Genomic DNA, 26456 nt, shown 5'->3' on the forward strand with positions numbered 1-26456 from the left:
AAAAATATTCACGTGTTTTGGATTGTTTACAGTGTGAAACACAGATTACTTATTAGTCTAAAACAGATGCGACAGTGTAAAAAATTCCACAAGTTTCCAACGTGTCCGTTTGGCGCTGCTGTAGCTTAGACATACTCTTTAATCTGTGCTGTAGCTTGTCATTTTTTTTTTAAGAAATAGTGTGGTGACAATGTCTACATTCTCAATATCGATGCAATAGTGATGCGCATTATTTGTCGATTATACCTAAATATGTAGGCTTTTATTATTAGTTGTTGGAAACAGAGAAAAATAAAACAATATTTATTGTATTATTCATTTATTTAATGCTTTCTTTCTAAGCCTAAAAGTTTTGTATTTCCTTAATGCAGTTTTATGTATTTCTACCATTTTTGTTACATATTTTTCTTCTAGATCACCTTTCATAATTTTATTTAAAATGTTGCACCAATTATGCACATGCAGTCTTATAATATATTTAATAAAACATTTTTTTAAAGAAATCATGTGATTACTGTCACAGCCCAACCAAGAAAACCTCAAACTTGTTTCCATTATTTCTTTTAAATGTTTACCAATATTCTTCATGTGGCCATTAACATTTAGATAGTTATGCACCAATGTGCTTGCATCCCTATACAAAATTAGCAACTTTTCGGAAGGATAAGTTAAATTATTATTTTTTAACATTTTGTATTCCCTTTCATTAATGTATGCAAACACATTTTCTTTAGTGGAGCTGCTCGTGTAGGTTTTTAAACAGTTTTTACATTTCAAAAATTGTGACAGCTTTCTTGAGATAAAACCAGCAGTATAGGCAGAGCACTGTACCTTGATTTTTTCTAATATTACTTGGTTCCTATCTAAAGTATTACTTTTATCTCTGTTGCCAGGGTCAATCGAAATTGAGGGACAATTTGTATTTGCATTCTCATCATTACTGTCACTGAATAAAAAGCTTATGTCTAACAATGTGTCACCACTATCTGATTCACAATTCGCAAATTTTGAATGAGGACTCAGCAAATTATTTAATAATAAAGATTTGAAAGAGTAAAGAAATGTGTTTGCATCGGGGTTAACATTTCTAAAATTGAGAGCCCTAATTCGACCAAAAAAGTTTTCTAAGGGGTCTTGGTTGATTCGTCTTGGATAAAAATATACAACATGATATTTCTCAAATAATAATTTAGATATCCTTAGAAAACTTTCCAAGGTGGTTATCCAACCTTGTAGGGATGGTACTATCACATGTCGAGGTTTTCCAGATTGAACAGCCAGTTTACTATTGACATCTACATATTTCATAGATTTAATTTTCTTAATTGCATCCTGCCAAAATGTTTGATGTGGTGAATCAAATTTTACGGCTTTCCGCAATTTTCCTTTTACCGCTCCGCCAGGTAAACAATTCACACTATCAAATAATTGGTCTATGAACTCCACAACCTCGGCCGTCGTTTCAATTGTGCTGTTTGGTGCTTGATTGTTAAAGTTATCTGAAAACAGAAAAAAATAAGTTGTTCAAAAGACTGTTACAGACATCTCGATAAAAATTGAATTAAGAATAAAGCCAAGGATACATCAGAGGACAAATGTGTTGCGACACGTGTCGCCAGCGACGTTGGGTGAAGTAGCGCGACGTTGCCGAACTTCGCGCGACATGTCTGGCAACATCGCGCGACACGGGTCTTCGCCTGACGTCGCTACGGACATAAATCGCGCGATGTCGCCAGATATGTCAGGCGAAGTTTCGCAAAGTCGCACGACTTCGCCTGACGTCGCTACTGACATAAGTCGCGCGATGTCGCCAGATATGTCAGGCGAAATCGGCCGGCTTCGCTACATATCGTAGGACATTTGTCCCCTAATGTATCCTTGGCTTTATTCTTATATACAAAGTTCAATTTTGAAACATTCAAATTCTTATATACCTACCTATGTATTAAGGTCACAATGATGTCATATTTCATATTTCAACCAATGTTTCTAAGAGAAAATTTTTCACTTGCAGTTTCTGAGCTACTGCTCCTTAATTTTTTTGTCATAATAAAAAAAATACCATAGAGTAGATACAAGTAAGCAAAGTGAATGAGTACATCAAAAATCATACTTACTAAGTGCATTGGTAAATTTTAACATTGCTGCAGTTCTGGCACTAAAAACTTGAGCAGCTACACTAACTTTCATTTTTTTTACTTTGTCAGGATTGACATGATGAGCAGTCAGTTTCGGTAAGGTTCTAGTGTGCCCCAACTTGCAGTCTAAATCGTATATAAACTGAATATCTTTCCAAGTAGCTGTCTTGCCTTCAAATAATATATCTTTATTTAAAAAATTATTCCTCAAGCCTTTTAGGAGATGGGGTGGGTCGAAAAACACGCTCAAATCATGTCCAGAAATGTGAACGGAGCCATCTAAAACAAAAGAAGGAAATTAATATTATGTACTTAAAATTATTAAAATATTTATTTGTCATGCTACAGAAGTTATTAATAAAAAGTAGAGTTTCTGATTATACCAACTAAAACCATAAAAGTAAAATTTATAATTCAGTATGGAAGACTAAAAATTCATACTAAAGCCTGGTCCGTGAGCACGTAGAATTTTGTCCAATGACCACAAGCTACCCATCCTTATCGCTCGCGTGTAATTATGTTGCTGTCGCGCTCGCTGCTCGCACGTGCTCACGGACCAGACTATTATACATAATAATATTACATACTTTAGAAAAGTAAACTCTATCTGTCTAATTTGCTTACAGACGGTCTTACTTTCATGTCAAAACTTCTGAATTTATTTAAGTTTGCTATACAGATAGTCTAGCTAGAGCCTGATGAAGACATTTACATAATAAATTTAACTTACCATCTTTTAGTTTCTGATTTATTCTTATTTTTACAGTGTCCTCCCTCAAAGATTTTATCGCAGTTCGAAATGTTGATCCTTGGTCGCATACAAGTCCCAAAGGAATCAACCCAGCCTCGGCTATATTAGTAATAAGCTCTTTTAAAATACACTGTAGAGCAGCTGACGAAACAGTGCCTTCACAGAAATAAAAAGCTACACTTTGTCGCCAAGAAGAACAAATCCCTCTGACCATGAACACCAATGCATGATTGCAAAACTTCAATTTTCTTTCGTCTGCTACATCCACAAAACCATAAATCTGATCATTTTTCTCATTGTAGGTCAGATGAGGTGTTAATGATATTTCATCAAAAACAATCGTGCAAAGTTTTTGTTGGGTATCCCAATTTTTCGTTTTGTTTTTAATAAATTCAAAAATTTTTGGATTCAGGCCAGGTTGTATATTGATATTTTCTGCAAGTCTATGCAAAGTTCTCTTATTAGGTAATGCAAACATATTTTCTAATAATCTATATGATTTTGGACTTTGCTTCATCAATGCTAATGCAATTAACTTTTCATCCAATGTGAATCGACGCCCCATTTTGTTTTTTCTACATTGTTTTAACTGCATTAGTAAAAATGTCTGTGCTTGTTTGTTTAAGCAATCAAAATTCTTCAGCAATGCATCATTCTTTCCATTCAGAACAGCCTTTTCAATTCTTTGGATTGCTGTGTCACCTATGCTTTTGCTAGCAATATTTGTGACATCTTTTATGAATCGTTTCTTCTTTGATGAAAACTTTTTCATCATTTTAGAGTCTAAAAATAAAATTGTTGGTTTAAAAATACATATCTCTAGTCTTAATATTAAAGATATTACAATACATTTTATGAAAAGTACCACATACTGTTCTGATTACACTTCTTGACTTTCTTACTGCTTTCCATTTTCATTGAAGATGGATCAGATGTACTTTCTGCAAACAAAGTGAAATTTGTAATGAAATAATGATAAACAGCAGTACAGGGGGTTTTAAGCTAGATTAGAATAGAGTAAACATTGTCACATGTAGCTTCAGAAGCTATGATTAAACATACCTTTCTGAGGATTTATAACAGATGATACATCTTGAGAATAGGAGCAAGAAGGTTGTACATCATAACTGGGACCTGAAAAATATTAATAAGCTTTGATTTATTAACCTTAAAGTTTATTGATACACTAGTCTCCCGCAGCTTCGCCTGAATGTGTTTTTGAGATAACATTAGATTTGAAAAAATAAATCTTGTTTATTCCCTATTTTATGGGAATTTCAAATGTGGTTATTTATTACATACCTGCCTTAGGAAACATGTCTGTTTTATCATTTTTTTGCTCTTCAGATGTCCCTTTACAATAAATGTGGTCACTTAAGGGAAGGTTGTCTGAAACAACAATAATTAAGATAAGTATCAATTATTAGATATTTTCTTTCGCAAAACTAGGGTAAACAAGATAAAATTGCAACTTAAATAAAAATAGTTGTGTCAACATAGAAAGAAGATAAGATAAAGATCTGAAAGATAATGCAACTGTTTATAGCATCATATCACAGCAGAAAGCATTAAGCCACTGCACCATCGAATTTCTCCTTTCATGAAGTAAATTCATTTAAGATCAAAGTGAATTTCACAAGAATTAAGTATGTCAGGTACTAACTAATAATACAATATTAGATGAGGTTATTATGACATACCTGGTCTTACAATAGTAACATTATCTGCAACATCATCATCATTGGATCTCTCTTTGAAGTAACTGTGATCAGCCAAAGCATTAAGCACTGAAAGAATTATTAAAAAAATATATAATTTACAGTAAAATATTTGATAACATTTTCGAAATAATTAACATAAAAAATAAGTATTAGTACACTCATCTATTTTTCATTTGGAAAAATTTATAATAAATTGTACAAAAGCTGGATATTTTAACATCTTCAAAATATTGGGGTCACAACATATCCTATAAGTAGCAGCAAGAAAGTGTGAGGCACACATGGGGGGCTTCAACCCATGCTTTTGACTTCTGCAGTGCAGAAACAGCTTTTGACATCAATAGTCAGCGATAGTTTTGTGTTGGTACTAATATTTATGTATCAAAAGAAAGGTGCTGCTTTACTTCATTACAGAGTGGAAATTATTATAGTTATACCCTTGTCTGACTTCAATTTCTTTATGTCCAACACTAAGCAATATTAGTCTGCTTATTGTTGAACTCATGATGAATACCACGATGAAAGAACTTACCAGGTTTAGTATCAGAAAGAGGTACTCCGTGCTTAATCTCTTCCTCTGTAAATAAACACGGATAGGCTTGCCGAAGTCTTCCACCGTTTATGTCAAACTGGTGTTTGTCGAAATGTTTTTCACAAACACGTTTTCGGCGCAACTGAACTTCTGAGAGCCCGATGAGGAGAGCGTTGGTAGGCACAAGAAACGACAACCACAAGTTCCTTAATTCATTGTTCTTAGGGAAACTATACAGTCGATGAGTATCACTAGTTGCGTTGCAACCACCAACACAACACTTGAATTGTCCCATGACGATCGATTCGCAATCTTTATAGCAGCACACTATATAAGACTACGATAACTGTATCAAATAACGAAGGAGAATTTGGATATTTAGGATCTCAACTCAGCAAAATGCGAGGAAATACACTAAAAACACCGGCACTCGACAACGTTACTTGAGAAACGTCAATTCAACAACATGGCGTCCCTCCTAGTTGACAGACGTCAGAGGGGTGCGGTGGAGCGGGGAGCGTGAGCGATTGCAGCGCCAAACGGACACATCGGAACTACACTGTCATAGCCCTGGTGTGAAAGTTAATATTTAATTTAATTAGTCATATTAAAAATCTTCTAACAACATACGTATCAACCTTACAATGAGTAAGCAACCATTCTTCTGCTACAGCTATTTAATTTTTGATACGCACGGAACATTGATTTTTATTCAAATGTTTTAGGTCAAATTTTGAACAAAGTCCGGGACGTAGATCCTAACAATAGTGATGCAGTGAAAGAAGTGCTATCAACATTTTTCCAGAATTTAACAAAACATGCAGCTACAGATAGTAATAGGTGGTTGCAGGCGCTAGAAAACATCATCAACCGGTATCGTAACCTATAACAATATTATAACCATAATAATCTCCATGTTATCATTCAAAAAATCAGGATGTAGTAATGTAATAAATAGCCTAAATATGTCGTAGAAAACGTAAGATATAAATGTGTTTGAAATGATTATTCAAAGCATACAATCTATTATGATCATGTGTAATATACAAGAATTCTAATTTCAGGTTTCCAAAGTTCTGTGGTACTCACAGAAACACCATTGAGACATATTTGACGAACTTTTTAGACTCTACCAACTATTTTAATGTTATTGAAGCAGCAAAATGTGCTCATGCTTTACAACAAGTAAGAATACTTTCTTATTTTGTGATTTTTAAGATTTACCAATATTGATGATGTCTGTTTTTTTTTTGTTTGTTTCTTTTCTTTTCGAGGAAAAAGCAAAGGCATAGGTCATACAGCCAAGATGTCTTTGTGTTTTAATTTTATTGTCTACAATTATTCCCTTTTGTAGGTGCGGCCATCTCAAGAAAAGAATGCCACACCGAAAGCATGCTGGAGGGAACACCTGATTGTTCTGAACAATGCAGTACACAACCTTCTGAGTGCTATGTTCCCAAATACTGTGGATATGTACCAGAACACTGGAAATATTCAAGTAAGACTGATACATTTGCTCTGTATTTCTCTCACAACTTAATTAAGATAATTAAGTTATAAATAATTACTTCCTAATCATCATCAAAGTCCTAAAATGTAGTGATTTATTTATTGCAACTAACAGAAACCAACTTTACACAACATTAATCTCATATTCCCGTATTCACAAATAATTCTTGCTTAAGTGAAGCAGCAAATTGAACTCACAGCGTTGAATAGAGCCCTGTGATTGGTTTGTGTGTCATGCATACTCATTGTAATGTTTGTGAATATGGGCAATAATAAAGGAAGAAAACGTCTAATAGTTATTTCAGCTAATTTAATGACAGATAGAACATAAAACTAAACAAATAGTTTACTATACTACCATTATCATTACAGAAACTAAAGTTGCAGTCATCAGCCTCACTGCCGCTGTTCGTGGCGTTAGAACAAATCCACTCGGTGCCCACTGCACACGACAATGGTGTCAGCAAGCAGCAACTGTTGAACACACGACTTAGGAATGTCTTTGTGTTCCTTCAAGCTACATTAGTGTATGTTATTGTACAAAATTACCTTTTTTCTAAGATCTAACACTGTGTTAAATAATATTGAAAGAAAGAGAAAGAAAGAATAATTTATTTGGCACATAAAAAAAGTGAAACAATGGGGCAGATTTTAAATGATAGTGCCATTTCAGATTCTAATATTTATTACATGTCACATGGCATTCAAAAGGGATATTAATATCATTTGAATATGAAAAGACTAGTTAATAGAATAGAGAATCAAGATACATCAATTTAGTCAATAAGAAACAAGAAATGTCTACAATGAAGCTCACAAATACTACTTATGCATTTTTCCAGTTTCTTGCATGCATTGTAGACAATTTGTATGGAAGACAAAATTACTAATTTTGTTGCTCTTATATAAAGTTGCCAATTTTTTGTTAAATAGTAACTTAACAAATATAAGGCCTATTTGATTTTGTAAGCAGGGATTTCATTATCCTAATCTTTTTTTAACAGAGAAATCTACCCAGTGGCAAAGCCAATTCCACCCCAAGCAATTCTGGAAGTCATAGTCCGTGCCTTGAGCATTTCAAGTGGAGCCAAGCAGAATCAAGACATGGCAAAAGTTGCTTCAGTTAAAATTCAAGCTCTACGGACATTAGACGCCCTTATTGCATGGTGAGTAAGGTTTAAATTGTCACACATTGCACAGTAGGGAAGATATTGTACAAGATTGCTAATGCTATTGACTCCAACTAAATCCAATTCGTTTTTCAGCTTGGGATCAAATCTTATTCCTTTCTCGGCCTTGGTCTTCAAGTTTGTGATGCTCACATTGAAATGGAGCTCTGAAAACGTAAATGAAGAATCTAGGTAAGTCAAGATTCATAACTATGTACTTACAATTCATTTATTCCATTGCACCTTTTGAGATGGGTGCCAGTGTCAATTCAAAAAAAATCTGTTATAGTTCCAATATACTTAACTGTCCTATGCATGACATTGACAGCGGGGCGCCACCGTCAATACTGGATCGCTGGTTCCGATTTTTGCCATGTTGGAAACCTTATAGTTAAACGATGGTAGCGCCCCCTGTCATTGAGTTTGGTGGGACAGTTCAGTATGGGTCATCTTTAAATTGTTATGAAACATAAAATTGTTTCTTGTTTTCTTTGACGACCTCTGTGGTCAAGTTTTGTACACGCGCGTTTGAAGTCGCTTCAACGAGGGCTATCGTTTTTATACTTAGCAGTTGGCACCCCTGGCGATTGACAGGACCTTACTCTACAGTGGCGCCATCTTGATGAGTGCAAATTAGGGCATGCAAAAACCGAGCGGTTTGGAAAAACCGGTTTTTTCGGTTTTTATTTTTAAAAACCGAACTAAAACGGTTTTTTCGGGTTTTTCGGGTTTTTTGGGGCGACTGTTTGTAAGTAAATAAAAATGCTGCAAATTATAATAAAAATCATTTTATTTCTTTTATATTCTAGTTTGACAAGATTTTGTTTTATTTTCTCAAATTCGTGTGTGGGCGACTATTTATGTGTAATAATGGTGGATTATTAACCATTGAGTGTTCGTGAACGTCCATGGGTGTGGGCAAGTGAAGCAAAACAGTGCATCGTGATTCTTCTGGTTCTCTCAAGTTGTCCATAGGAGGTCTCAGTAAAGCACCACAACTTTACTGAGACTCAAAGGGTGGGAAAGGGTATCATCTATCATCCTTCATTATATCATTACTTGATCTCATTTTGTAACTCGTATCACTTATATACTGGAAAATGGCACAAATCAAGTCGACCTCGACGTGTATTGCCAACATCATCAAAAAAGAAGAAGAACATTTGGTAATAGTTATGCTTAATTAAATAATATGTAAGTTGACACTGACAGAGACTAGCAAAGCAAAAATAATGGCGGCAATGGTCAAATACAAAGCGCGTTCCATTTTGCGCCCGCGCGCTTATACACTCGCGAGCAAAAGTATGGAATCACTTACAAGAATTCCGAGTGCGAGCTGATTGAAAGTGTGCTTATCGGTGACCTGCCGTCAATTTCAAGCCTCTGGCAGGCCTTTTTGGAGTCAAATTCTATTGTTTATAATATCTTAGACGAACTGTCCACTTGCTAACAGCTATCCTACGAACATTTCTGAGCTCTTGCTGGACGTCGATACCAGGCAAATGACGATTTCGTAGAGAAGTTGACATGAAAAAACGGTTTTCCCTCTGCGATGTGCACCGGCAATGTTCAGAACTTGGTCTCGGGATAAAGCCACAAGTCTCCCAAAAGCGTCTTAAAACTTTCGAAACCCAGGACTGGCTTATGTGGAGCTGACGTGCGACAGCCCGCTGGCTGAGCCCTTCTTGCAATAGTGCAACGATTTGTGCTGCTTCTGAAGGTGTAGAATCCCAGGTAAAGTGTCAAAAGAAGCGGAGATGTGTATGGATCAACGTTTGAAAGCAAAAATCCGATAACACTTGCTTTTATGGGGGGTAAATAGGCCGCAACTCGCGACGTATCAAACAGTTGATACATGTCTTTTTCCTTACTTCTTCACATCAGCCGGGATATCTTTTTAAATACTGGTGTGATTTAAATGAATTTGGTATCAATTTAAAGTTAAAAGTTTAATCTTTAAAATGGTGCTACTTTTTTTGTTACTAACAAATTGGTTAGTACACAAGATCGCGTGGAAACAACTTCATGTAAGTGATTCCATACTTTTGCTCGCAAGTGTAGCTTTAGCTAGAAGATACATGGTACTTTAGTTCAATACCATAGTCATAGACTATACTCTACTCATTCACATTGCATTACAATAATTGTTTTTATTGATATGACTAAAGAAGCATGTTCTTGTATGAGTTATTAAATTATCTAAAATCGTAGAAGAAGAACCGAAATAACCGAAAAACCCGGTTTTATAACTGACAAAAACCGAGTTCCAAATTGTGTCGGTTATCCGGTTTTTCGGTTATCCGGTTAACCGGTTTGCATGCCCTAGTGCAAATGCGATAGTCCTCCTACCACTTTAGCGCTCACCAGTTGGTGCCACTGTCTTCGCTACTAGCAAGTGACAGGACCTTACTCTACAGTGGCGCTAACTGGTGAGCGCTAAAACGATAGCCCTCATTGCCTTATTAAGCAACACTACCTTATAGCCAAGTCCGTCGCGGCGCCTACGACACACTGCGCCGCTGGCTGCGGTCCCTCTCCACGCATCGGTTAGCCGACTCCTCCCGAGGACGAAGCTGGGAAGACGAGCTTACCCAGCATGTTATTGATGACATCACGCCGGCCAAGCATATTGTGCAGCTCACTGTGAGTTCAATGACGACAGTATTCACCTATGATCTACCTTAGCCAAGTCCAGCGCGGCGTGTATAGGTCGCTTAAGAAAAGTTGAGGCGAACGCTAATGTAATATTTGAATACAGAACACAATACTTTTAAGTTAAAATATTCAATACACTAGCTACCTCGCTCTTTTTAAATGTGCAAGCGAGACAGAAAGCACTTGTCAGTTTGACTACTTATGCAAGACGTTAGTGTAGACAACATAAACAGATACAAATCTTTGTTTGTGTTGATAGCCTCAACTCTTGTCGTCTCAACGTTGATCTATCTATACGCGACGCATCGATTAGCAGAGTCCTCGACACGTGTGCCTTATAAACGTTTAGAGTCATCAATAATAATCTATTTATTCTCTCCTTCAGATGAGCAACCAGTCCACAAAAAACCTTAGCAAGAAAGCTAAAAGGAAGCTTGCCAACTCCATGCTACTAGAGAGTAGTATTGCCTCCCACTCTCCTGGCGAGAAAAACAAAATCTCTGTGTAAGTTATATTACTTTAAGATATTTTAGACTATAAAATAGCAGAAACAGCATTGTTTATTAAACTTATCGCGCGCGTCCTTGTTTCAAAAACCGGGATAAAAACTATCCTATGTCCTTTCCCGGGACTCAAACTATCTATGCCAAATTTCATTAAAATCGGTTCAGTGGTTTAGGCGTGAAAGAGAGACAGACAGACAGAGTTATTTTCGCATTTATAATATTAGTATAGATAACTTATCGCAAAAAAAAACGTTGACAAGAATCTTTTATGTGAATTTGAAATTAATGTATTTTTTTGTATGTCTAGGTCAGAAAAAACCAACGATGAAATCGCACTATCAGCGCTAGACTGTGCTGAGGCTTTCTTTGTTGTATGTGGCGTCTTCTTGAAACCTACTACACATCAGGTAACAACAGTTATTACCTACTGTTTTGTCTCTTTCATTCTTAGTAAAATCCATCCATCCATTCGACAGAAAGTGACGAAACATTTTTTATTAAATAAAACTATGTTATAACAGTGATAGTTATAGGGCAAGTAATTTAAACAATTGACCTAGAAATTAGCACGGCACTAAAGAAATATATTGAAAACTGCCACGCGGTCTCGTGCTAGATGGGAGTCTTAAAGGCCACCTTCTATCAACGGGAGCGCGTGGTAACTGGTAAGTAACTTGCTTCTGAATGTATTGTAACTTCCTACTTTTTTATATTTTTAAACCGGCAGACAGCGGTGACTGAGTTTGTTGCGGCGCTTCTTCTCAGCACATGCCAAATGTTTGTCTCGAAGCGCTGGTAGGGCTGTCTCATTCTTTAGACATGTATAGGCTCCTTAAGAGCATTTGACGATTTGCAAGTACTAATTTAATTAGTCTAAACAAATAAAGACAATTTTGATTTTGAAAAAAAGATTTTTTAATTACAATTTTTGCCCATTTCTTTTACAGCAATTCCAAGAGCGCTTAGTCCGCGAATGTTACAACCTAGACAGCTATTCCAGCGAGCGGGCTTTGGGTCTAATCAGAGTACTGGAGGCTCTAAGGAAGACCACGCCCCCTGATGTTCCAGCACCCACACAATATTGCCTCCAGCTGTACAGCGGACTCGTCAGCAGAGCGGGCGAGGTGAGTCTCACAGTGGTGCTATAAGCGAAGTAGGGACGCCACTAGCGGGCCTTAGGCGTTATAAGAGTCATAGGGGCGCCACTCCAGCGAGTGGGCCTTGGGTCTAATCAGAGTACTGGAGGCCCTAAGGAAGACCACGCCCCCTGATGTTCCAGCACCCACACAATATTGCCTGCAGCTGTACAGTGGGCTTGTCAGCAGAGCGGGCGAGGTAAAAAACTCATAAAACTCATTAATTTTTGCAAATAGGCTTTTAAAAAGCACTTTTACACGTCCCAGTATTAACCCTACCACTGCTTCCTGAAAATAAATGGGCCAGTCCTGAAAAGAAGCAGCGCAAGAAACTCGGTCAGCCCAGTCAGTAAGTGGCACAGTGGTGCTACAAGCGATGTAGTATCTGTATTAAAAGTTCTGAGGGAATATACAAATGAATGAGCAAATAAAACCTCGTATGATTCACTATTTTTCCTTCTTTAGTTCGTTCGTTTGAGCCAAATGACGTCAACTGCTGGACAAAGAAAGGCTTCCCCCAAGGATTTCCATAACGACTAGTCCTGCGCTGCCCGCATCCAGCACTGCATCAGCATTTTCCTTCTTATAATAATTAAATTTGAATTCTGATTAATAAAATTCGATCAATCTAACTTCTCGTGCATTGCCTGATTCTAGATATTCCAAATAACTTCTACTCTATTCCAAGATCCTCCTTGCAAGGTCTAACCATGTACCGTTAAAAATTTTATATCTGTTTTTTCGTGGTGTGTAACAAATACTATCTCTCCAGATATCGAAGTTCTGCTCTCAAGCGTTACTAGACATCCGTCTGCACCTGCACTGTGCGCCGCCCTCGCTAAGCTACGCGGCCCGCGCGCCGCCCGCCCAGCCGCCGCCCAGCAACAAGAAGCTGTCTTCCAGGAACAGGGAGGCGTTGGAGGCTCTGCTGGGAGCTGACAAGTGAGTGGCCATAATGTTAGCAAGCGCTGCTGGAAAATGACTATTCCCACCGCTGCAACTCCTGTTTAGCCAGGATCTACAACTTGTCCGCCAAAAACCCAACCAGTGAAGGTCAAGTTTGTCCCGGGCGAAAGTTAACTGACATTGGACCCGCAACATAGGAGTTCGAATTTTTTTTTTATCCACAACGAGGAAGCTCTTGGCCTGTATCTCACCTGATGGTAAGTGACGATCAGGCCGAAGGTGGAAGCGAGCTTCACCCGGAATCCTCAACCACGGAGGAACTGGCTATCTTACCTCTAACTGACGGAACACAACAATGTTGTGCTCCGTCAGTTATGGCGACTTCCCTCCACTGTAAAGCGGATGACAGGTGACAAAGGTTTAATAACCTATAAGAAAAGAGTAAGCTGCTAGACATTCGCCTACACCTGCAAGCGCGCTGTTAGCCCAGCTGCCGCCTAACAAGACCAAGAAACTGTCTTCTTCCTAGACGTTCCTACAGAGATACGTTAGAAGCTTTGCTGGGAGCTGACAAGTGAGTGGCCATATTAAAGGTCTGCTCGCAAGCGTTGCTAGACATTCGTTTCTACTTGCACTGCGCGCCGCCCGCCCAGCAACAAGAAGCTGTCTTCGAGGAACAGGGAGGCGTTGGAGGCTCTGCTGGGAGCTGACAAGTGAGTGGGAAGAACCTTCTGTGGACTTTTGAAACCATAGACAATACTAGACGTTCAGCTTTTGGTAACATGTCTTATGAAAAAAATTCTGAACAATCTTTCAGTTGCTGTGTTATACAATGTCGCCAGGCGCAAGTGACCAACCGAAATTTTTATTTATATGATTATATTTTATTATGTACTCGATATTTTTGGGCGGTCACTTGCGACCGGCGACATTGTATACAAACGACCATAGTAGATCCAGAATTCCAGATATTTTATAAGTTTCTAAATTATTTATCTCCTAGTCTGGAAAAGGGTCTGCATATTCCAGCTCATGAAGACATAATTTAACATACTAAGGACAACACTGAATAATAAAATTAACTTAAATTCTTATTTCAGAGTACCGTCAGAAAAATCTGTGGCGAGTGGAGCTAGTCAAGAAGTAATAACAATCTCCGACGAGCCGTCAAAGAAGAAGCCGCGCCTTGTCGACGATGGAATCGAAATTGCTGATCAAATATGCGTCAGCAGTGATTCGGCAAGCTCAGTAGAAATCAGCGATGACGACAGCGACGTGCAAGAAGTCGAAGACGATGTAGAACATGAAACACCAGCGGAGAAATGCGTGGAACTAACTGAATCGTCAGAAAACACTGCTGATACCACTGTAGCTGCTACAAACGAGAACACAGTTGACACCAATGAGAATATTGCTGTCACCAATGAAAATACAGCTGACACTAATGGAAACCCAACTGACTTATATTATTATACACATGATATCCCTTTACCAGCTGAAGCAGCAATACAAACGGTAGCAACGATTCAGGAAACAATAAAACCTCAGCAAATAGACGGAGGCCATGATGAAACGACGACGCTAACGAGCGAAGGAACCAGAAACGACGACGAAAGTAGGGATACCACTGCTAATGGAAGTGAATCAGCCCAGCGAACTGGAGAAAGTACTATTAGTACAGAAGGAGACACCACCGACGCTCCTTATTCCAATATCTACACACTTAACACTCAGCTTCCTTCAAAGACTGCCAACTTCTATGAAGAGCAGAACAGTCAACATTCGATGGAAGTGGCTTATGACTTATCTTGTACAGGAAAAGAAGTCACCAGGCTTGATGGACCGGAAGACGACAATCTACCGTGCACGGACGAAACCGACGATATTCCTATAACTTGCGGGCAAGTGGTGAAGAATTCACAAGAAGCTGATAATAAAGAAAATGAAGTGCCTAAAATGAATGGAGATAAATCTCCAGAGAAAACTGCTGCTGTCACAGATAAAACGACAGGGAAAGATGTAACCGTCGAAGACATGTTGGCGGATTTTGTTGATGAAATCAATGACGAAAAAACAGAAGCTTAGTTTGTAAGAATATGTAATTGTGCCAATGCTTAAAGTTGTGATTGCTATGCTATTGTCAATAATAAGTTTATGATTTTCCTATACAAATACAATATGTATAATTCAATTATAATATGATTCAGTAAATAAAGACATGGATATGGTAATGCTAGCGAGTTTTATTACGTTTACAGATAGGTCTTCTACAAAAGTCTTAATTGTTTGCTGTTAACCAACCCGCAGCATCCACCATTGGTCTTTAGCCCTTTTTGCTTGCAGTTGAGTAATTTTTATGGCTAAAATTCCAATGCGTCAAGTTACAATTTAAAAAAACATGGCTGTATGGATGAGATCCAAGGCTGTAGCCCGTAGCTTTTATAAAAAAAAGACAATTTGACATTGACAGTTTGTGCGAGTTGTGAAGAAAAAAACCTGCATTGTTATTTTTCATGATTCTTTCTTTTCTGCTTTAATTATTTATTGAAGATGGTTGTGGCTATAGGCTTTGAAGGAAGCGCTAACAAGCTTGGCGTTGGAATCGTCAAAGACGGCGAAATTCTGGCTAACTGCCGGAGAACATACATCACACCGCCCGGAGAAGGTTATGTTTGTGTTTATCTATTTTTTCAATTAAATACACACTTTTAATACATTTCCTTTCGACTGTTTGATCTCTATAACCTTTTCCATGTATTATTACTAATAAAGCTCCTCATTTTTACCAGAATTGCGTTAAAAACATGATCTTTGTCATTGTTGTATAGTTTAAAAATATTTGTTACAAATCTGACAATGCAGGTTTCCTACCGCGTGAAACAGCTGAACATCACCAGGCAAACATCCATGAGGTCCTGCAGGTGGCTCTGGACCAGTCGGGCGTCAGTCCCGCGGACATTGACGTGGTCTGTTATACCAAGGGTCCGGGAATGGGCGCACCGCTGATGGTCGGTGCTATAGTCGCGAGAACATGCGCCAAACTGTGGAACAAACCTATCATGGGAGTCAACCACTGCATTGGACGTATCCTTTTTATTACAACTAAAAAAACAGAAGGTTTTCATAATAATAAAAAGTGCCAATTTGACAATGATTTTACACAGATCTTTGATTACAGAAGTTTAGACTGGTAAAATACAATAATAGTTATCACCCAAGATTTTTTATAAATACAAAGATGTTCTCTTTTGTAGCTAATAAAACTTTATCCTACAACTTACTTACAAATATCAATCCTTACATCATTCAAAACCAGACATAGAAATGGGTCGGCTCATAACCAAAGCAAACAATCCAACAGTACTGTATGTGAGTGGAGGAAACACTCAAGTTATAGCGTACTCCAGGAAAAGATACCAAATATTTGGGGAGACTATCGACATAGCTGTAGGAAACTGCTTGGATAGGCAAGAGGCAATTTAGCATCTCGTACAGTTAAAAATATACTGTTACAGTAGAACGCCGATTATCCGAACGCCGATTAACCGAATCGCCGATTATCCGAATCGGTCCTAAGCGTAATATTAAAAATTAAAACCAAGTAATTTTTATTTTGTTTTGTTGTAACAAGTTGGAACTCGCAGGAGTCTAGATATATTTTAACTGAACGTAATTGTAGAACTGTAAAATACAGTTATTAAAGTTTATTCTATGTGTGACAGTTCGTTTTTAACACGCTTTTTCTTTATTACCAGTCTATGTCCGATTATCCGAATTTTCGATTATCCGAATCGACCCCGGTCCCAATTAATTCGGATAATCAGCGTCCTACTGTATTTATTACTAAAATGACAATGTATTCCCATGAAATGTATTCCAAATCAAATATTACTATTAAAAATTTATTAACAGAATTTCTAATAAGAATAATACTTTGCTTCATAGGACTTTAAAATGTTTGTTTCTTTCAGATTTGCAAGAGTATTAAAATTATCAAATGAACCAAGCCCAGGGTATAATATTGAACAGGCAGCCAAATTAGGGAAGAAATATTTACACCTTCCCTATAGTGTAAAAGGTAATAAAAACATATTTAACATTTCTAAATAATTATGTTAAAATCATTCAATTCATGACTCCCACAGCTTGTTCAATCCCATGCTATCTCTTAGCTGTTTCATTTTAAATTACAGAATTAAATGTAGGTAATTTAAAAGTTGTTGTGGAAATAAAAACTTTTTATTTAATAATTTAAAATTACAGGTATGGATGTAAGCTTCTCAGGTATTCTGTCGTACATGGAGGACAAGATAGACGAACTCCTAAAGGAGTACACTCCTGAAGACCTCTGCTATTCACTGCAGGAGACTGTGTTTGCTATGTTGGTGGAGATTACGGAGAGAGCCATGGCCCACTGTGGATCTGATGAGGTGGGTACTTACTTTTTAAGAAGAATGTTATAATCAAAAGTATATTTAATGGCTTTCCATTTTAAATTGGTGTTTCTGGAACTTGAACTATGTTGCAATAGATAGCCTATACTCAGCAGTGGACGTCATATGGCTGAAATGATGATGAGATAGATCAGTTTTTTAGTTGAGAACTTCAAACCTTTTTGTTAGTCTACATAATTTTGATTTACCTCTGAAGTAGGTCACAAGTAGGACAATCAACAGCACAGAGTATAAGTTTGGCACTGTACAAGATGGCACAGTGGTAACCTTGTCTGTGCCACCAAAAAACAGAAGACCTGTGTTCTTGTGCTATGACCAAGTGTTTTTATCTCCAGGTTCTCATAGTCGGCGGAGTCGGCTGCAACGAGCGCTTACAAGAAATGATGGGCATCATGTGCGCAGAACGAGGCAGCACTCTGTTCGCGACAGACGAACGCTTTTGCATAGACAACGGAGTGATGATTGCGTACGCGGGAGCGCTGGCACATGAGTCGGGAACACGCATGCCGATGAGTGAAGCCACGATCACGCAGCGATTCCGTACCGACGACGTTCTTGTTACGTGGAGGGACGATTAGATTCTAGGGGCCATATATTTATCTGTATTGATGTCTAGTATTAAGTGTACTTTTCATGTTATTGTGTAAATGTTTAGAATTTAAGCTATTTTTAACGTATTTGAAATACAGCATTTGGAATGCAGTGGAAATCTTTTATTTTCTTTCTTTACACTCATTATGCAAAACAATTGTGCCTCTATAGGCTTACAAGTAGCATATTTAGAAAAAACAACAACTCTTGTATTATAAAATTTAATTACTCAAATAAACTTGATATTTGTTCAAAACAAGGACTTAATTGCAAACTGAGGGCTTCACACAACAAATAACATTACAAACAAGACTACATAATATTATTGCCTTTGCATCAGTTTCTGCACAAAACAAAATGTTGACTTAACCCTGTAAAACATCTGATAAAACTTAACAATTATTCACTAATATTCTGCTCTGCTGTCATATTTGATACATGCTACAGAAATGCAAAATACTGTCACCTCACAACACCATCCATATCCAGATTATAATAGAAATATCCTTCATATATCAACTGTTCTTTAAATTACATGTGATCATAAATAATTTCGCTAAAACTTAAATGATTATTGATTTCTCCAGAGAGATAATAAATGCAATAAAATAAATATATTTTTAAAATTATTGCTTCACTGGATTTAAAAGTAGTTCATTCCGATACACAATACATTTAGAACTATAACTAGACAATTGAAGACATGTCAACCATCCTTTAGTTACAAGTTAGCATGATAATGTCCCTTACAGCATGTACACAATGATAAAACACATTCCCACTTTTTTGTACTACAAATCTCTTGGCAGTTCATCTTGGCGTAATACATTTGGTGCACTCATTAATGTTTCCTTAAGCCTCATAAACTAAAGCTGCCGTGGAGACCTGTGTACATTATAATCCAGGTGACCTGAAAAAAAGTGACACAATTAACATCTTAATTTTCAATTTAGGGTTACAGTAAAGATAACTTGAGTGTTTGTAACTAGAATTCCACAAATGGTTTATGTAGTACTTAACTTTAATAGCAGACTATTACAAAACTATGTCTAAAGTTAAATCTCTTATCAGTTCTAAACTGGGTAAAGCAAACAAGAATAATCTTTTATCAAGTTTGTTTTTCTTAGCCTACTACAATTTTACAGTAGGAACTAGGAATATAGACTTGAATTTAAATGTATTTACCAAAAACCCAGCGAATGAAGTCATAAATCCTTCTTTGGTGATCTCCCATGTCCCTCCAAACTCATCTTCATCAACACTTTGGAAGTTATTCACGTAAATGTATATTACCGCCGCGTTCACAAGCAAAAATCTGGAATATGAGAATACAGATTTTAAGGACTGTATCCCAAATATAAAAAGGCAAACAATATCTTAGGAACTTAAGAAACTTACAGTACAAGACCCAGGAATCCTTTTAAAGGCAGTACACCCCAAACTAAGCCTAATATTATTCCTATAGCTTGCCGCATCCAATAAATAACGTCTAGAAATTCTTCCTGTAAGCGAGAAGTGTATTATTTATTATATCCATCAAGTTTTTTAGGACTTCTTACGAGTCTCGTGATATGAAAACTAACCTTGTCTGGCCATTCCGTTTGAGACGTAAAGGCTTTCTTCCACACTGAATCACCGCCTTTACCTTTATTCAAGCCATCACTGGACTTATTCTTGCTCGACATGTTAAATATTTAATACAGCCCTGTTATTTTCAGAGAGAATCATGCGTAAAGTGATAATTAATCGAATCAATAAATTGCCAAACGAAATCTTCCAATTTACGACACGTCACTGTGACATTGGCAGTTCGCTGGTTTCCTTTTTTTTAATATTGAGATACAGTTTTGAACTTAAATATTTTAAGCCACTTATTTGGTGAATATCTTCGAGTAAAGAAGTATGGAGTCTTCGCTCACATAATCACAACATCATCACTGTTTACTGGCCAGAGGCGGATTCTATGATGTATAACGGGGGATGGGCTAAACCTATCCTGTAAGTAATGCCAATACGGTATAATGTAATGATGAAAGTTATTCAGATCACCCCTTGTTCTGGAGGAAAGGCGATTGCGATTGAAGCTCGCCGAATTCATTAAGATTTTCTGTGCTTCAGGCTATTCATGACATTGGTCCAGGACAAAAATTGCATTTACTATCATTTAGTAAACAAAACATAATTTACTAAAAAGTGATTTATTCCGCTTATAACATAGCAGAGACGCGGTTCTTGACGCGATACAGCCTCTCCTCCTCCATTTTCTTGGTGATGTCCCAGCACTCCTTGGATAAGGAGTCGCAGCCGCGAGACAGGCTGACCAGGCGCGCTAGCACCAAAAGTCGGTGGAGATCGTCAGCTGTCACGGGGTTCTGGCTGTCCGATTTGCTGCGCATTTCTATGAAGTCATCTTCAACAAACTGAAAAAAAATGGAGTATTTGAGCAAATATGACTATGAATCTGAATTATGTTAATTTTACTTGTTAACAGTACAATAAAGATTGAGCTTGAGCATGCTCAATATGAATTTAATATGAAAAGTTCACAATTGAGTGGAGAATAATGAGCATGTGCAATCAAGCTAAAATCTAAATTAAGCCTTTATGCTAGTCTTAATCTGAAAATTAAAACTTAACTTGATAAGCTCTTATTAGCATGATTATAGTACTAAGTCGGTATTTTATGAGCATAATAAAAATTTCTGAAGCCTTTTAATGCTAAGATTTATTTTACTATTTAGTGCTTTTTAATATTAAAAATAAACAAAAGATTACATTTCAAATTACCTGTAAATCTTCACTGATGGTATACTTGACAAGCTTAAGACTAGTGAGGTATGTCCTGATGACATTCATGATCTCCTCCTTCAGGTAATACGTAGCTGCCTCCACGATGGCGTCGAATATTTCCAGCGAAGACTCTTCAGGACGCAAGGGCACATGATAATCACTCTGAAATATTAAAATTATTTTTAATTTCCACACATAAAACCCTGTATGTTGGTCATGAATAATGATGAGAGATAGAAAAAAAAGCTGGCAAAATGTTTTATTAGGATAGGAGCATTTTAGTTAAGTTTATCAACAATTTTAAGGCAATATTTTATTATGAAGCCAAACTGACAATATAGACTTTTGTCAACTCTTTTACACCCTGAATACACCTTATTATCCTACACAGAATAATACCTCCATAATAGGTTTTAGAATATACTTACTGGCAGCAAAGATTTCCCCTCAGAAAGTATCAAGACTGACACATCCGAGTCAAACTCCATCTTGTAATATTTGAAATCATACTCCACTTTCTGCGTCTTGATCATATTTCCAAGTGCAGTAATGTTGTGCACTCCAGTGGAATCAAGCGTTCCTTGTTCCATTTTAGTTTCGTCCAGAACGAGGTGCGTGTCTTTACTGAGTTGTAAGACTCCGCTTGTGAGACGATTGCAATCGTAATCTTTTCTGCAAAGAAATTGTGTAAGAATTATGTTTTTTTCATTCTTAGGCCGTTTTCTGACTTATCGGCGCGGCAGCGGCACAAAATCACGCTCGGTATACGCGTTACCGAAAGCTTACCGAGCGCCTTTATTTCAATGGAGCGTTCCTGATTGAATCTTTAAACGCTTAGAAGCATCGTGATGCGGCCTAAGGCGTGACGCTGTACAATGCCTATGGCGCGGCGTTTATAGACCAGCCAGCCTTATAATAAAAAATTGCTTAGTTTAGAGAAAAAATCAATTCACACTTACTTTGGTAACAAGGACAGAGTATTCATATTGTCTATGGTCAGAGGGAGGTAGTAACTCTTGGTGACGAACTGCTTGATGATATCGTAAAGCTGTTTGGCGTAGTTCGGGTATTTCTGCGTGGGCAGATTGGATAAGTTTAGGCAGAACTGGCCCAGGCTGAGGGTTTCTTGACGGAGGTACCTGAAATGGTTACAGTATTGAAATTTGATTTTTCTCTAGAAATAAGAATATTGTCCCACAATCTTTGAGTTGCTTTACAAGAGAGCTACCAACAGAACTACCAAGAAACTTAGCTACCCTAACCAAAACTTTAAGGCTGAGATGCACCAACTTACTTTAACAGTAACTTTAATAATAACCAGTGTTTTTGAATGAATTTTGTCAGATTTTTGACGTTTGTTAAAGTCAAAGTAAGATGGTGCAAGTCAGCCTAAAACTAGGGTAGGTATCTTTAATTCTTAATTTATCAAACAAATACTTACACACAAGCAATAAGATGGCAAATAAGATATTCAGCTGCCAACTGGTCTCCAAGGAGCAATTCCGTAAGGGCCTTTAGAAGGTGCTCTCGGGCTGCATTGGCCTCCTTTAGAATGGCACCTGAAACATTTTTAACATTTTTATAACATCTTATTTACTAAAGGACTATTTTATACACTACTAGCATTCCGCCCGCGGCTTCGCCCGTTGGCATTTCGTTTGTTTTTTCCTGAATTTTCTTTGCAATAAACCTCACGGAACCAGAGACCTTTCCAACGAATGCAAAACCGTGGAAATCGGTTCGTGCGTTCTGGAGTAATAGCGTCAGGAAGGAAAACCCGACTTATTTTTATATAGTAGAAAACATTTTCATAGTGAGTGCCACAGAATAGAAGTTAACTACTGGGAAAATTAAACTGTTTTCAACTATCCTACCTTGATCAAAAGTATCTGCCACTAACGGATTGCAATGATTCAGTTTCTTCACATACACAGCGTGCAGACGTGGAACAAGGCTTGGTGGTGGGTTGTGGGTGATTGTCTCTACCGGGGACTCAATTTGAGGCTCCAGTAAGGGATCCTTTTCTTCCTGGAACTCTCCGGACAAAGCCGGGTCCACCGAGAGGAAGCCAACCACTTCTATCATATCGTTCAGCTTGAGGTTATCACTTTCGTCGTATATCTGGAATAATAGGTAGTTGTTTTAACGTTTACTCCTCACAAAATGAAATTATATTACTAGTAACAGTAATCTATGCAAATATAAATCTACTGATCCAATTTTGAAAATTTTTTTACCAATAAAAAGTCACATTATTGCATTAAAATTTAAAAGTTAGTAGAATGTAGATTGTAATGTAACCATAATATGCAAAGGAGCACAGGTCCTACATCTAGAATTCTAAAACTTATGGAAGTATGAAATCAAGTAGATAGTTTAAGTATAAAAGTTTTGTTACTCACTTTAACAATGCAAGATTGGCTGGGAACATCAGGTAAAGGGAAATTAAGTAAATGCTCTCTGGAAACCACATTGGCAGTATCGTTTGTGCTCTCACTAGTCTTCCTCTCTTTGCCGACAGCTACCTCAGAGTCCACGACTTCCATTGCATCCGGATCCTCATCTGTTTCATCGTAACTCCTTTTTAACTTAGTGCTAGCGTTCTGGCTTAGTCGCTTCGATGTGTTCGGCTGCTGTTCTAAGTGTTTTAAGTGGTTCCTATTGTCTTCTATTTTCTGCGCCCAATCGTTGAGACCCGGCATTGAAACGACAACCATTGTTTGTCGTTGGGAACTTTTTAAATTTTCTGTGTAGTTGATTTTTTCATTCTCCTATAAAATTAATTAATGATGATATTAAAATTTTAATTTACAGGAAAAAATTGTGCAGTAAATAATAGATTTTTAAGATAGAATTCAACAAATAAAAACAAAAAAAATATATAAATTCATACCAAAACATTCGAGGTGTCGCGATACTTTCCACTTTTATTCTTTATTTCATTTGTAGCTGTGTTAAAAATTTCGAACTGCTCGAAATAAAATTCTGGGTTGTGCATGTCTTGTACCATTCCGCGGAATCGAACCAGCGTCCCATCAGGAAGATTGTGCGATGCATTCGAATTTATTAGAGGTATCTGAAAAGGTTATGTAGAGGTCAACATTGTTTACAGTCAATGCGTGTATTGAGTGTAGCATCCAAGAGCATTATACTGTGCAAATTTTATTTATAACGTACCTGGTACCAAGTAGGGAGTTTTAATAGTCTCTCCTTCCATGCCTGTTCATTTGAAATCCACAAATCCGGAGTCACAGTTTCAAAATCACTTACGAGATCATGCATCTTTTGCTGAAATTTGCTGGTTGTTTAATTGAGTATTCTTAGTAATGTAAATTGTTTATTAATACCCTTTTTGTTTGTAACGTCTTAGCTTTAATTTATTTCGAGAAATGCTGTAAAAATTAATGTAAAATGCTGAAAAATCAAGTATTTTGTCACTTTGACTGACAGCGCGCGAATTTTCAGAGACAAGCAGATAGTTTTTTTTATCAAGACGTTGTTCGGCTCTGGGAACGAGTTCTTTTAAGCCACGAGCAAAATAAGAACGGAGAGGTTGTAGAAGAAAATTGTATTCTTTGATTAACATTTACCAAAGTTTAAGAAATGTTTTTAACATTTTTGTTAGATAATGAATAAAGAAAATGTACACCCAAGAGCTTTTATTGTAACTTTTACCAAGCATGAAAGACAGTTTTCGTGTGTCGTCTCCAGACTCTAGTACTCTACTTTTTTAATTTTTTTGCTCTTGGATATCTAACTTTATTGTCTATGATAAGTTTTTTTTGTCTTTGGACAAACTCTCTAGTCTGTGGTTGTTAAACTCTAACTAAACTCTATTATCTTTCCTATGTATTACTTTTCTCTATGCTATTATCTATGGTTGAGTCTATGAATGACGCTATCGTTGTGTTGTCGTGCTTTTTTGTATTTTTTTAAATATTCCGATAATTTCAATTAAAAGGAACAGCAACAGTATAGTGTCACAGTTGAATTCTTTATCAGTGTTTAGATTGAATATAAAAATAACTAGGTACTTGTTAATTGTTACATTTGCCATATCTGAAGACCGCGTACTAAAATGAGTAAGTTACATTGTTTTTCCATCATTTTACAAAAACTTAACTCCTTATTGTGTCTCATAATGCTTCCTATAAAACGCAGATTAAACACAAATGTAATCCTCATATAAATGGCATTAATTTAAAACATTATCTGTATTTTAAAATTCTAACCTCAAATTACTGTCTTTCAGCGATGGATATTAGGCCAAACCACACTATTTACATAAATAATCTCAACGAAAAAATTAAAAAAGAGGAGTTAAAGAAATCCCTCTATGCCATATTCTCGCAATTTGGCCAAATATTGGATATTGTCGCAATGAAGACATTAAAAATGCGTGGGCAGGCTTTCGTGATCTTCAAGGAAATATCCAGTGCTACTGTCGCCCTCAGAAGTATGCAAGGATTCCCTTTCTACGACAAACCAATGGTAAGAATTGTTTTATAGAAATTTTAAGAATTAAGAATTTATAATAAAAACATACATTATTTAACTGACTGACCTCTTAACTCTCTTTCACCATGATAAATGATTCACATTTATATTTACAGAGAATACAGTACTGCAAAACGGACAGTGATGTTATTGCTAAAATTAAGGGCACCTTCCAAGAGAGGCCCAAGCGACCAAAGATGCCCAAAGGTGCCGATGACAACAAGAAAAAGAAGAATAAAGATGCTGGCAGACATGCTATGCTTGGGCCTGGACAACCCAGCTTACTCAACAATGTCAATGTGGAACAACCTCCGAACCAGATTCTGTTCCTTACCAACCTGCCTGATGAAACATCTGAGATGATGTTGTCTATGTTATTCAACCAGTAAGTACAATATGTAAAAATGCGTAAAATCTACAAATCTAGTCATCTAGAACCCATATTCTTTCTAAAACAGCATAATAAGGATGTTGTAATACTGTCAACTCCATTTTAATTATTATTTAACTTATTTACTTCTTTATTTAAAACTTTACCTCTTCTTTTACAGATTCCCCGGCTTCAAAGAAGTCCGACTTGTACCAAACAGGCACGATATTGCCTTCGTGGAGTTTGCAAATGAAATGCAGTCAGCAGCCGCAAAGGAAGCCCTACAAGGCTTCAAGATAACTCCAACCCACGCGATGAAGATTACTTTTGCAAAGAAATAGTTTTATTTAGTTTTACAGAGTTGTAATATTATTTTTAAGTTGATTACCAATAAAGTCTGATTTATTGAGAACTGGTTTGAGCATTGCACTGGGCTTGAACAGCTCTCTGGCTGTGATATTAGTCATTTAAGCACGAGAGATGTTTGTTTTCCCTATATTTTCCCATTCCAAAACAGGAAATCAGCAGTAAAAATGCTAGGTATATAAGCAATGTTTCTTTAAGCTGTAAGAATATTATTTTTGAGGCAGTAAAATTGCAACCCCACTAGAGGGCATTATTTTTTGGGTTTCCCTCCCTAATCACATTATCATAATACTTTTACTTAGCTTTGTGGTTAGGTTAATCCTCAATTTTTAAAAAGATAAAGTATTAATCTAGTAGAGGTAGTA

General features: G+C 36.9%; 5 protein-coding genes across 6 annotated transcripts; 3 read left to right on the forward strand and 2 right to left on the reverse strand.

Moving 5' to 3' along the window:
• Positions 1-14: 14 nt before the first annotated feature.
• LOC114362816 (uncharacterized) lies at positions 15-15254 on the forward strand. Of its 2 annotated transcripts, XM_028318352.1 has the most exons (15): positions 15-31; positions 5716-5790; positions 5868-6015; positions 6207-6327; positions 6497-6640; positions 7024-7178; positions 7656-7817; positions 7917-8012; positions 10304-10463; positions 10861-10979; positions 11289-11388; positions 11929-12105; positions 12890-13020; positions 13698-13736; positions 14124-15254. In XM_028318352.1, the coding sequence occupies exons 2-15, from the start codon at positions 5787-5789 to the stop codon at positions 15106-15108; spliced, it is 2541 nt and encodes an 846-aa protein (XP_028174153.1). In that variant the 5' UTR covers positions 15-31; positions 5716-5786; the 3' UTR covers positions 15109-15254. The 2 variants fall into 2 exon arrangements, with proteins under 2 accessions (XP_028174153.1, XP_028174154.1); XM_028318353.1 differs by lacking the exon at positions 13698-13736 and having other exon boundaries at positions 12890-13059.
• Positions 15255-15474: 220 nt separating this feature from the next.
• Positions 15475-18179, forward strand: Tcs3 (Probable tRNA N6-adenosine threonylcarbamoyltransferase Tcs3). Its single transcript, XM_028318356.1, has 6 exons — positions 15475-15688; positions 15886-16107; positions 16340-16490; positions 16995-17101; positions 17287-17453; positions 17813-18179. Exons 1-6 carry the CDS (start codon positions 15574-15576, stop codon positions 18053-18055), a joined length of 1005 nt encoding a protein of 334 aa, XP_028174157.1. The 5' UTR covers positions 15475-15573; the 3' UTR covers positions 18056-18179.
• A 94-nt stretch (positions 18180-18273) lies between these two features.
• On the reverse strand, positions 18274-19880 carry LOC114362820 (uncharacterized protein RAB5IF homolog). The gene is made up of 4 exons (XM_028318357.1): positions 19652-19880; positions 19467-19570; positions 19254-19383; positions 18274-18978 (listed from the first exon to the last, which is right to left on the reverse strand). The coding sequence occupies exons 1-4, from the start codon at positions 19751-19753 to the stop codon at positions 18928-18930; spliced, it is 387 nt and encodes a 128-aa protein (XP_028174158.1). The 5' UTR covers positions 19754-19880; the 3' UTR covers positions 18274-18927.
• A 370-nt stretch (positions 19881-20250) lies between these two features.
• Positions 20251-24320, reverse strand: LOC114362822 (mini-chromosome maintenance complex-binding protein). Its single transcript, XM_028318359.1, has 9 exons — positions 24036-24320; positions 23752-23934; positions 23261-23629; positions 22733-22979; positions 22300-22417; positions 21818-21997; positions 21287-21530; positions 20856-21020; positions 20251-20488 (listed from the first exon to the last, which is right to left on the reverse strand). The coding sequence occupies exons 1-9, from the start codon at positions 24138-24140 to the stop codon at positions 20276-20278; spliced, it is 1824 nt and encodes a 607-aa protein (XP_028174160.1). The 5' UTR covers positions 24141-24320; the 3' UTR covers positions 20251-20275.
• A 407-nt stretch (positions 24321-24727) lies between these two features.
• Positions 24728-26137, forward strand: snf (U1 small nuclear ribonucleoprotein A snf). Its single transcript, XM_028318354.1, has 4 exons — positions 24728-24940; positions 25111-25349; positions 25472-25740; positions 25907-26137. The coding sequence occupies exons 1-4, from the start codon at positions 24937-24939 to the stop codon at positions 26064-26066; spliced, it is 672 nt and encodes a 223-aa protein (XP_028174155.1). The 5' UTR covers positions 24728-24936; the 3' UTR covers positions 26067-26137.
• The last annotated feature ends 319 nt before the right edge of the window (positions 26138-26456 follow it).

Source organism: Ostrinia furnacalis, unplaced genomic scaffold, assembly GCF_004193835.3.
Source record: "Ostrinia furnacalis isolate ACB-3 unplaced genomic scaffold, ASM419383v2 OfSCF6787, whole genome shotgun sequence".
Lineage (NCBI taxonomy): Eukaryota > Metazoa > Arthropoda > Insecta > Lepidoptera > Crambidae > Ostrinia > Ostrinia furnacalis.

Bases quoted from the DNA above. Each gene is read 5' to 3' on its own strand.
- LOC114362816 (XM_028318353.1), top strand. The intron at 6,016-6,206 runs GTATCGTAACCT...TTCTAATTTCAG, and splicing joins CTAGAAAACATCATCAACCG to GTTTCCAAAGTTCTGTGGTA. The intron at 6,328-6,496 runs GTAAGAATACTT...TCCCTTTTGTAG, and splicing joins GTGCTCATGCTTTACAACAA to GTGCGGCCATCTCAAGAAAA.
- Tcs3 (XM_028318356.1), top strand. From the start codon at position 15,574: ATGGTTGTGGCTATAGGCTTTGAAGGAAGCGCTAACAAGCTTGGCGTT. The intron at 16,108-16,339 runs GTATCCTTTTTA...ATTCAAAACCAG, and splicing joins AGTCAACCACTGCATTGGAC to ACATAGAAATGGGTCGGCTC. The intron at 17,102-17,286 runs GTAATAAAAACA...TTAAAATTACAG, and splicing joins CCTTCCCTATAGTGTAAAAG to GTATGGATGTAAGCTTCTCA.
- LOC114362820 (XM_028318357.1), bottom strand. From the start codon at position 19,753: ATGTCGAGCAAGAATAAGTCCAGTGATGGCTTGAATAAAGGTAAAGGC. The intron at 19,384-19,466 runs GTAAGTTTCTTA...CTCATATTCCAG, and splicing joins GGATTCCTGGGTCTTGTACT to ATTTTTGCTTGTGAACGCGG. The intron at 18,979-19,253 runs GTAAATACATTT...ACTTTTTTTCAG, and splicing joins CTTCATTCGCTGGGTTTTTG to GTCACCTGGATTATAATGTA.
- LOC114362822 (XM_028318359.1), bottom strand. From the start codon at position 24,140: ATGCATGATCTCGTAAGTGATTTTGAAACTGTGACTCCGGATTTGTGG. The intron at 21,998-22,299 runs GTAAGTATTTGT...TAACCATTTCAG, and splicing joins TGCCATCTTATTGCTTGTGT to GTACCTCCGTCAAGAAACCC. The intron at 21,021-21,286 runs GTAAGTATATTC...TTAATATTTCAG, and splicing joins AGGGGAAATCTTTGCTGCCA to AGTGATTATCATGTGCCCTT.
- snf (XM_028318354.1), top strand. The intron at 25,350-25,471 runs GTAAGAATTGTT...TTATATTTACAG, and splicing joins CTTTCTACGACAAACCAATG to AGAATACAGTACTGCAAAAC. The intron at 25,741-25,906 runs GTAAGTACAATA...CTTCTTTTACAG, and splicing joins TTGTCTATGTTATTCAACCA to ATTCCCCGGCTTCAAAGAAG.